At 51.7% G+C, this 10,067-nt stretch overlaps 1 protein-coding gene across 1 annotated transcript; it reads left to right on the top strand.

Annotated features, from left to right (window-relative positions):
* The first annotated feature begins 462 nt into the window (after positions 1–462).
* Positions 463–7,359, top strand: ADAMTS1 (ADAM metallopeptidase with thrombospondin type 1 motif 1). The gene is made up of 9 exons (XM_086883623.1): positions 463–1,094; positions 1,297–1,643; positions 2,130–2,262; positions 2,637–2,804; positions 3,095–3,381; positions 3,610–3,796; positions 3,897–4,072; positions 4,864–5,039; positions 5,260–7,359. The coding sequence occupies exons 1-9, from the start codon at positions 590–592 to the stop codon at positions 5,999–6,001; spliced, it is 2,721 nt and encodes a 906-aa protein (XP_086739749.1). The 5' UTR covers positions 463–589; the 3' UTR covers positions 6,002–7,359.
* The last annotated feature ends 2,708 nt before the right edge of the window (positions 7,360–10,067 follow it).

Consider the following 10,067-nt stretch of genomic DNA (forward strand, 5'->3'; position numbering starts at 1 on the left):
GCCGCCCGCGGGCGCGTTACGCACGCAGTGATCTCAGCGGCGCGGGCGCGGCGGCAGCGCCGGGCTGGGGGCGGCACGGCCGGACCCCATAAAGGGCGGCGGCGAGCCCCGCTCCCGCACTCACCCCGCACGGCGGAGGCGGACGGGCCCGCGGCGCTCCGCTCCGCTCCGCAAAGGACGGGAGGCTCCTCGGAGCCCTGGAAGTGCAGGCGGGACCGTCCCGGGGCTGCCGGAGACTCGCCGGAGCGTCCTCCCCGCCCGCCGCTGCTGCAGCCGGGGAAGGCTGAGGAGGAGGAGGAGGAGGAGGCGGGCAGGAGAAGCGGCAGCCGGAGCAGGACAGAAGACAGAGGGACGGAGCGAGGGGCAGCGCTGCCCTCGCACAGCCGCGCTCCCCCGGCATCGCCGCCGCGCCCCGGCCATGGGGAAGCCGACGCCGCCTCTGCAGTGACCGCGGGACGCGGCTCCCGCGCGGCGCTCCGCCGGCAGAAAGACTCAGACACCCCCCAAAACCTGAAAGCAAAAACCCACATCTTCCACATCCATCCCTACATAAAGTGAAATAAAGAGAGGAGAAGGGCCGCGCCCAGCGATGAGGAGCGGGGGGCGGCTGCCGGCGCTGGCGCCGGTGCTGGCGGCGCTGCTGGGGCTGTGCAGCGCCGAGCGCAGGGCGCTGGTGCTGCCGCGGCGCCTGGGCGCGCCCGGCGCCCGAGAGCGCTTCCGCCTGGAGGCCTTCGGGGAGCGCCTGACGCTGGAGCTGGAGCCCGACAGCAGCTTCCTGGCCCCGGACTTCACCCTGCAGTACCTGGGCGGGCCGCCGCCGCCGCCCGAGGACGACCTCTCCCGCTGCTTCTACTCCGGCACGGTGAACGGCGAGCCCGGCTCGGCGGCGGCGCTCAGCCTGTGCGCGGGGCTGCGCGGAGCCTTCTCGCTGCGGGGCCGCCGGTACCTGATCCAGCCCGCGGCCGGCACCGCGCACCGCCACGGGCCGCACCTCCTGCGCCTCCGCGGCGCCCCGCGGGCCGGCCCCGCCGCACGCTGCGCCGTGGCCGAGGCGGGGCCCGGCGCCCGGGGGCCGCAGCCCGCAGAGCCCGCAGGTACCGTGGGGACGCCTCGGCGGGGACGGGGAGGGCCGGGGGGTTCTGGCGGGGATGGCCCCGCCGCTGCTCGCCCCGAGGTGCCCAGCTGGGTGCGGGGATCGCGCAAGCCTCGGGTGCGCATCTTGAGCGTCCGTGGGTGCGCGCTCTTGCCGTGCTCACCTGCGCTCTCCGACCCTCCCGTCCTTCTTTTTTAACGCAGAAACGAGAAGCAGGAGGAAGAAGAGGTTCGTGTCCAGCCCCCGCTACGTGGAGACGATGCTGGTGGCCGACCAGTCCATGGCCGAGTTCCACGGCAGCGGGCTGAAGCACTACCTGCTGACCCTGCTCTCCGTGGCCGCCAAGCTCTACAAGCACCCCAGCATCCGCAACTCCATCAGCCTCGTGGTGGTGAAGATCATGGTCATTTACGAGGAGCGCAAGGGCCCGGATATCTCCTCCAACGCCGCCCTGACTCTGAGGAACTTCTGCAGCTGGCAGAAGCAGCACAACCCTCCCAGCGACCGGCACGCCGAGCACTACGACACGGCCATCCTCTTCACCAGGCAGGTGAGGGACACCGAGGGCACACCCAGCCCCACGCCCGCTGCTCCCTACCCCGGGAGGCTCCCTCTGCCAGGAGACCTCCAAAAACGTGTCCGGGGACAGTCGTGTGTCACCACAGCTGCAGGGAAGCAGGCTAAAAATTAGATGAGCTGCTTTTTGTTTCATTCATTTTTTTATTTTTTTTTTTTTCTGTTTGCACCGCGTCTGGTGAAGCTCACGGTTTGTGCACCGTCCTTCTAAACTCACAGATTGTGCACTGTGCTCCTGCCCCATATATTTTTAGCAGATTTCAGATGGAAATTACGCATTTCATTTCTACGTGTAACCCTCGCCTATGTTCCAGAGACAGATTTTTGCCATCATACCCATTGAAGTGCTGAATATTTATGCTCTTTCCATAAGTAAAGGCAAACTGCCAGGGCTGGATGGCTCTTGCCAAGGTTAAGTCTCTGATCTGATTAATAATGAAACTGCCTTTTTTTTTTACAGGACCTGTGCGGTGCCAAGACATGTGATACTCTTGGGATGGCTGATGTGGGAACAGTTTGTGATCTAAACCGCAGTTGCTCTATCATAGAAGACGATGGTTTGCAGGCTGCCTTCACAACAGCCCACGAATTAGGTACTTGAAACGTTGCAAAGCCGTTCCCTGGGATTAATTGAAGCCAGCTTGATGCCGTAAAGCCCAGCCTGCACCTCCCCGGAGCAGTCGGGAGGAGGCAAAGCCCTGTCTTGGAGCAGGCTTGGACTCTGGAAAGCAAATCCGGCCTGCACAGCATTGTCTGCGAGAGCTGTGTGTGTGCCTGCAGAGGGAAAAAATAAAAAATAAGGGGAGAGAAGATCCAGTGCCATCTGCTTGAAATCTGGGAGTGTTCAGATTCGGGTTATTAATTACAGACCAGGCTGTGAGCAGAATACTGTTGTTGAAATACTGTTGGTAATGCATAGGACAGACTTCCTAAAGTCACAGACTTTGCTTTTCTCCTTTTCTCCAAGGCCACGTGTTTAACATGCCTCATGACGATGCAAAGCAGTGTGCTGGCATCAATGGAATGAGCCGGGATTTCCACATGATGGCATCCATGCTCTCCAACCTGGACCGCAGCCAGCCCTGGTCTCCATGCAGTGCCTACATGATTACAACATTTTTGGATAACGGTCATGGTAAGGCTATTAAGCTTTCCATTCATGGGGCGTTTGAGCTCTTGTGCTTTACTGCTTTGCTGCTTTTTTTTTTTTTTTTTAAGAGTGCTTTCTGCTTCAGAACAGACTTAACCTTTTGCATGCTGTCAGTGAGTTAAGAAGAGCCTTATTTTTACAAAAATGGTGGCACAAATGGGCTCAAAGGCTTCTGTTACAAAGCAAGTGCAGCTCCCTTTTAAAACTGAACCCACGGCATCATCTGACTTCTTTTTTTTTAATTATTTTTTTCCTTCTTTTTTCAACTTTTTCAGGGGAGTGTTTGCTGGACAAGCCCCACAGGCCCATCCAGCTCCCTTCAGACTTGCCTGGCACGCTGTACGATGCCAACAGGCAGTGCCAGTTCACGTTTGGAGATGAGTCCAAGCACTGCCCCGACGCAGCCAGTACGTGCACGACGCTGTGGTGCACCGGCACCTCGGGAGGGCTGCTCGTGTGCCAAACCAAACACTTCCCCTGGGCAGACGGCACCAGCTGCGGGGAAGGGAAGTGGTGCATGAATGGCAAGTGTGTGAATAAGACTGAGAAGAAGCATTATGATGTAAGTAGTGAAAAAGAAATGGGTGCAGCTTGGGTTGCAGAGCCGCGTGGGGAATGCTGCAGCGGGAGGGATCTGTTGGAAGGGGTTGTTTCAGTGCTAATAAACAAACCTGGGGCAGGTTTTTCTAATGAGTTGGGGTAAAAATGAGCACGATGATGCCTTTCATGGTGTGGTTTTGTCTGTGGTTTCCTGTATTAACTTGCATCCTGCTTTTTGTTGTGGTTCCAGACGCCGGTGCACGGGAGCTGGGGGTCCTGGGGGGCGTGGGGCGAGTGCTCCCGGAGCTGCGGCGGGGGAGTGCAGTATTCCTTCAGGGAGTGTGACAACCCCATCCCGAGGAACGGGGGCAAGTACTGCGAAGGGAAGCGGGTGCAGTACAGGTCCTGCAACATCGAGGACTGCCCCGACAACAACGGTAATTTCCCCCCGTTTTTGACACCCAGGATTGGTGCGCTCTGGAGGAAGAGCATGGACAGAGATGATCTCATGCCCACCTGTCTTTTCTCTGCCTGCAGGCAAAACGTTCAGGGAGGAACAGTGTGAAAAGCACAACGAGTTTTCCAAGTCTGCCTTTGGAAGTGGACCTGCAGTGGAGTGGACACCCAAGTTTGCTGGTGTGTCTCCAAAGGACAGATGCAAGCTGGTTTGCAGAGCCAAAGGAACAGGATACTTCTTTGTTCTACAGCCAAAGGTATTTCAAAGCTGTACCTCTTCCAGCTGACCTGATGAGGATTTTTATTTTCTCTCTTTGTGTGAAGAGTCAAGCAGTGTAGAAATCTGAAGTTGTCTTTCTCGTATTTAAGCTAGATTATTCCTCCATGTACAGCTGGAGGAATTGCGAGCAAGCTTTAAGTGTTTTGACACACCTCCTCTACCCACTCCGCCCTGGTTTCCTTCCACCAATCTGATTGCATTGAGATAGGTTTGGAAAACCCTGAGGGATCTTTGCCAGAACATTGGTGCTTTCTCATACTGGTTACTAATATGCTGACAGCTGAAAATAAACACGAGGAAAAATGTTCATCTTGCATAGCTACTTGAATTTGCTGTCATCAGATGGTGAGAGCCAGGAACTACCAGGGCGATGACACAGAGGGTTTTTGTGGAACAGCACTCCTAGAAATAAAGGATGTGCTGAACAGCATTAGAAGCAGCGCTGGCAGTGTGCTTTGAGGACATGTCTGCCTTGTAGTGACACTAGAAAGCAATGGGGCTTTTTTCATATGAAATCAGTAAAACAGTAGCTGTTTTGGGGGGAGGTGTTAATGAAAACTGAGGGTTTTTTTCTTCTCTCACCATGGCACCATTTTTGCAACTGAGAAGTAGCACCACATACCTCCAGCTACCTGTGGGCTGCTCTGGTTTTCAGTTTCCAAAGCCCTGAAAACGGGAGGTGCTGCGGGTTTCCCGCCTGTCCGTGTTTCGCCTTGGGCAGTTTCAGAGCGCTGTGCTTGTTGTCACAAGGCTCCTTGTGTCCCCCAGGTGGTGGATGGCACCCCGTGCAGCCCCGACTCCACGTCTGTGTGCGTGCAGGGGCAGTGTGTGAAGGCCGGCTGCGACCGCACCATCGGCTCCAACAAGAAGTTCGACAAGTGCGGCATCTGCGGGGGCAACGGCTCCACCTGCAAGAAGGTGTCTGGCACCCTCGTTAGAGCCAAGTGAGTGCAGGGCTCTGCCCCACCTGGTCTGTGTGGGTGGGATTCACCCCTTAACGAGCTGAATGCCTTGACTTCACACACGGTTTAGCCTGGGTGGGATTCACCCCTTGACAAGCTGAATGCCTTGACTTCACACACGGTTTAGCCGTGTGCTGGGAGGCTTTTTCCCCCTTCCCAGGGAGCAGCAGAGGACTCAGTGTTTCTCTTTTCTCCCTGGCAGACCTGGCTACCACGACGTGGTCACCATCCCGGCGGGGGCGACCAACATCGAGGTGAAGCAGCGGAACCACCGGGGCGCGAGGCACGACGGCAGCTTCCTGGCCATCAAAGCCGCCGACGGCACCTACGTCCTCAACGGCGACTACACGCTGTCCACGCTGGAGCAGGACATCACCTACAAGGGCAGCGTGCTGCGCTACAGCGGCTCCTCGGCCGCCCTGGAGCGCATCCGCAGCTTCAGCCCCCTGAAGGAGCCCCTGACCATCCAGGTGCTGACGGTGGGGGACCTGCCGCAGCCCAAGATCAAGTTCACCTACTTCGTGAAGAAGCCGGCGCAGCCCGGCGCGGACAAGGCGGCCGGCAGGAAGAAGGAATCCTTCAACGCCATCAGGGAGATCATCTCCTCGGAGTGGGTGATCGAGGAGTGGGGCGAGTGCTCCAAGTCGTGCGGCTCGGGCTGGCAGCGGCGCGCCGTGGAGTGCCGGGACCCGCGGGGCCGGCCGGCCGCCGACTGCGCCCGCGAGCTGAAGCCCAGCAACCTGCGGCCCTGCGCCGACGTGCCCTGCCCGCAGTGGCAGCTGGGGGACTGGTCCCCCTGCTCCAAGACCTGCGGGAAAGGCTTCAAGAAGAGGTTGTTGAAATGTGTCTCTTCTGACGGCAGCGTGCTGCCCCAAGAAAGCTGTGAGCCCTCCAAGAAACCCAAGCACCTGATAGACTTCTGCAACGCCACGGACTGCAGCTAGATAGGGCGGCTTGGGAAAGCTAAAACGTTGGTTTTTTATTATTTTATTTTATTTTTTTTCCTTCAGACCAGTGCACTGAAAAACACAAAAGAGGGCCAGAGGCAGCACCTGTGTTTTTGCTTAAAAAAAATTCAAGATCCGTTGAGGTGGGACAGTGCAAACGGCTTGAGTTGGCTTTGCATCCCAAAAATCCCCTGCCAGCTGAAAGTTGGATGGGATAGCAGGCCCGTGTCGTTCATTTTTCTTTAGCAGATAAGGCCCAAAGGCATCAGAATTGCCTTTTTTAAAATCTGTTATAAATTAAGCCAAACGTGAGCAGTGAGACGCATTTCAGCAAACATTTTGGGGTTTGGTTATTTCTCCCTTCTTTTGGATTTATCTTGTGGTACTGATCAAATCCCCACGTGTAGGAAGGGGAGGGAAAAAGATAGCTTAAAATAATTGGTCAGGGCTTACCTACCTCACAAAGGGCAAAAAACAAGATTGGAAAAAGGAGCTTTAACTATGTCATTCATGGCTGCTATTGTTTCAGAGAATAGTTTTATATAAAAATAAAGCCATATTCTCTACCTGTCAAGAGTAAGAAATACCAAGAACAAATATCAACCCCAGAAATCACTAGAATTTTATCTTTTTTTAAAGTACCTTTATGTCATCCCAATGTGCCTGTCCATTTGTCTTAGCCACTCCAGTGCCATTGTGGTGACATGTGTAATCCAGAGGCTTGGAAAAGTGGAAATCTGAGTCTGAGTAGTTGCTCTTTGTGCCTTCTGCATACCTTCCACTGTCTTTTCTGATTCCAGCTTGGTCCTGCCTTCCTGCCAAACAGATTCGTGGAGTGTGGGAGCATTCCAGCCGTGCTTTCACACTCAAACCTTTGGCCTTACCCCAGCCAATGGGTATTATTTGAGTTGGAAAAAACAAAAAAAAACCCAAACCATCATGAATGGGAACGTCGTCTGTGGCCTCTGCTGGGTTTGTAGAGCTCAGTCACTGATCAGGTGGGAAGGCAAAGCTGAGGGATAGCAGGTCCATCCACAGCGAAACGCCAGCATTCACATCATTGAAGATTGTGCCAGTCCATAGACCATGAGAGAATATGGCTTTCCATATGTATATAGTAAAATATATTACTATAGATTTTACATACTTCATAAGTATTTTATATTTCTCTCCCTTCTGGGAAGGGTTATAATTTGTAATAAATGCATATAATGAGCGTATTTATTTTTATACTTCTTGTCTAATGTGATCTTCTAAGTTATCGCTTTTTTAAAAGGACATATAACAAGGATAGAGTATTTATACAGTATAATATGTTACTAGAGGTAATAAATGAACCCTATAAATTTTGGAAATGGAGTGTCTTTATTTCACTGGACTAAAACCAGTCCATGGAGCAAAAAGCTCAGCTTGGAATCTGAGGGAAATATTAAGCAAAAGGTAACTAATGATCTGTGTTAGTGAAGAGGTTTGGAGAACTCTCCCCATAACGTCACACACCACCTTAAAAGAGGTAATTTTCTATTTTATTACTTAACCACTAACTCATCTATTTCAGCAAATGGAGTGCAGCTATACTGATGGCACTGGTTGTAATAACAGCTTGCAGAAGGAGCGAGTGTCACGTTTAGAACCAACAAAATATGTACAAAGGCAGCAATTTTGCCTCGCTCTGGTGGGGAAGGAGCAGTTCAAAATCCAGAGCGGTTCATGAGCAGTCAGAGGTTTCCCTCACCAGCTCCTGGAGAATTTCCCTCTCTAATTTTCTCCTGACGCTGCTTTTCCAAGAAGCACTGTGTGAATGAGCTGTTCTAACGCTGTTGGTAACATGTTTTATTATGCTAAAATGGATACCAAACATCAAAAGCTGGTTTTTGCTCCCTCATACCCGATCTCATCACCACTGCAGTCAAGAGAAAATCTTCTGTTGGGCTCTGTTGGATTTTTGCCATGGAATTTGAGACATCAGTCATTTCTGGATACTTTTGGCTTTGTGTCATGTAAAAATCTATTAAAACTTCCTTTGCCAAAGTTTGGACTCTGTCTCTGCAGAAATGGTTCCCATTTTATTCTGTGGATAAAGTCCTGGCCCCTGTGAATCTCAGAGAATTCTCATCATGTCACACTTCATTGAGCATTGCTTTGATGTGCAGAAATGCTGGGAGTATTTTATTCCTAACATTATTCAGGAGGCAGCCAATCCCTTTTCAGTTTTATAAATAGTTAAAAGAGTATTTTTAAATACAATAACTATTTATTTGTATATACAGATATATATGTGCACATGGATTTTATTCACCATCTAGGCTAGAAAATAAGTGGGAGTTTGAAGAGGAGAAGAGTTATCCTGGAGCCTGCCAGACTGATGAGATGTGAAATTGTGGTGTCTGTGCTGGGTGAGCACTGTAAATGGTGTAACTGGAAAATGTGGAGTAGCTCTTCTCCTCTGGTGCTGTTAAAATAATAATGTGATTTAGTCCTTGAAATTGTCCTAACAGTAAACGGGAAAACACCTCAAAACTCATTCAAATCAACATCTCCAAACAATGGAGGTGTTTCAGTAAAAAATGAGGCTGCTTTTATCATTTTCACATCACAAGTGGGTCAGCAGGTGCAAAGTGGTGTGATTTGTCAAATTTTGTAGGACAAACAGGGGTATTTTAGACAAAATATCTTCACGCACTATCTAAGGAAGGGAATGGAGAAGCAAATACTCCTGGAGAGATCAGAAAGGCATCCTCAGAGGAATAACCTCAGCAGACAGTCCCAGGGTTCTGGCTGGGCTGTGCTCATCAGCTCCCTGGGAAATTGCTCCCACAGCCCGGTGTTATCCCAGTCCATCCACCTGGGAAGGCTCCCCATCCCCTGCAGGGGCACACCTGCCTGCCAAGCACCTTTTGGAGCAGAGATCACTCCTGTGGGATGTGCCCATTGCCTGCTGAGCCCTGCAGGTGTAATTAGGTGAACTTTCATCCCTAGCAAAGGTCACTCAAATATAGCAAAGGGATCTCCTGGCAGGCAGATCCCACAGACATGTCCAGGCTTCAGCAGGGGTGCAAGAGAGCACTTAGCTTAAATATTTGCATTTTTCCCCGTTCTGCACAAGCAGAGCTGTGTTACAACATGTGGAGGCAGAAGGAGAAGAGCCCAGGAGATTGCCCCCGCTGGATGTCCCTTCCGTGCTGATCTATCCCACGCTTTCCCAGCAAAACAGCTCCAAACATTCCCTCTTGCCCGAGATTCCCCCACAGAACACAAAATGTGGACAGAAGGGAAGTCAAAACACAGTTATCAGGTTCAGAAGTGGTGCTTTCACCAGGCTGTTTCAACAAACATTTGTTCTCCCGAAGCCCGGGGCAGAGGGATTATTGTGGAGATGAAAGCAGCGCTGTTTGGACTCGCAGATGGGATTTACAGCCCACAGCAGTGCGAGAGGGGCTTGTGCAAAAGGGATTTAATGTTGGGCAAGAGAAGTGCAGCTTCCTGCAGCCCCTCTGGCTGGAAGCTCTGCTTGACAGCATTAGTGGGATGAAGGATCATCTTTGGTCCTGTTGCAGCCCAGGACCGGCAGCTGATGAGATTCCAGACCCTTGGACAGCATCTAAATTTAAATATCCAGAACCTAAGCTGCTAAATCTGTCACCTTTAGTATGTTGTACTTTTGTGTCAAAGTGCTACAAACCTGAATTTCTCCTATCTTATGGTCCTTCACAGATATTCCAGCTGGAAATTGGTATTTTCTCCAGTATTAGCTGCACTCAGCTGTAAGATATTTTCCTACAAGCACACAAAAAGGAGCTGCATGTTCCAAGAGGGCAGTCATATGGTAGAGATTATAATCAGACAAGTTAAGAGCAGTGGCCGTTTTAATTGTGCATCAAATATATTTTTTTTCAGCATAACCAAGACAATACGCCTGTCCCAAACAATTTAATTGTCTGCTGCCACTTTGTGTCTTTTCTCATGCACAAAACTGGAGATGAAATTAGGGATGAGAAAAGAACTGAAATACAAACATTTTGATTAAAAATTTCTCTGTCGAGCAACACAATTTAATGGAGAA

Source organism: Cyanistes caeruleus, chromosome 3 (assembly GCF_971803275.1).
Source record: "Cyanistes caeruleus chromosome 3, bCyaCae1.hap1.1, whole genome shotgun sequence".
Lineage (NCBI taxonomy): Eukaryota > Metazoa > Chordata > Aves > Passeriformes > Paridae > Cyanistes > Cyanistes caeruleus.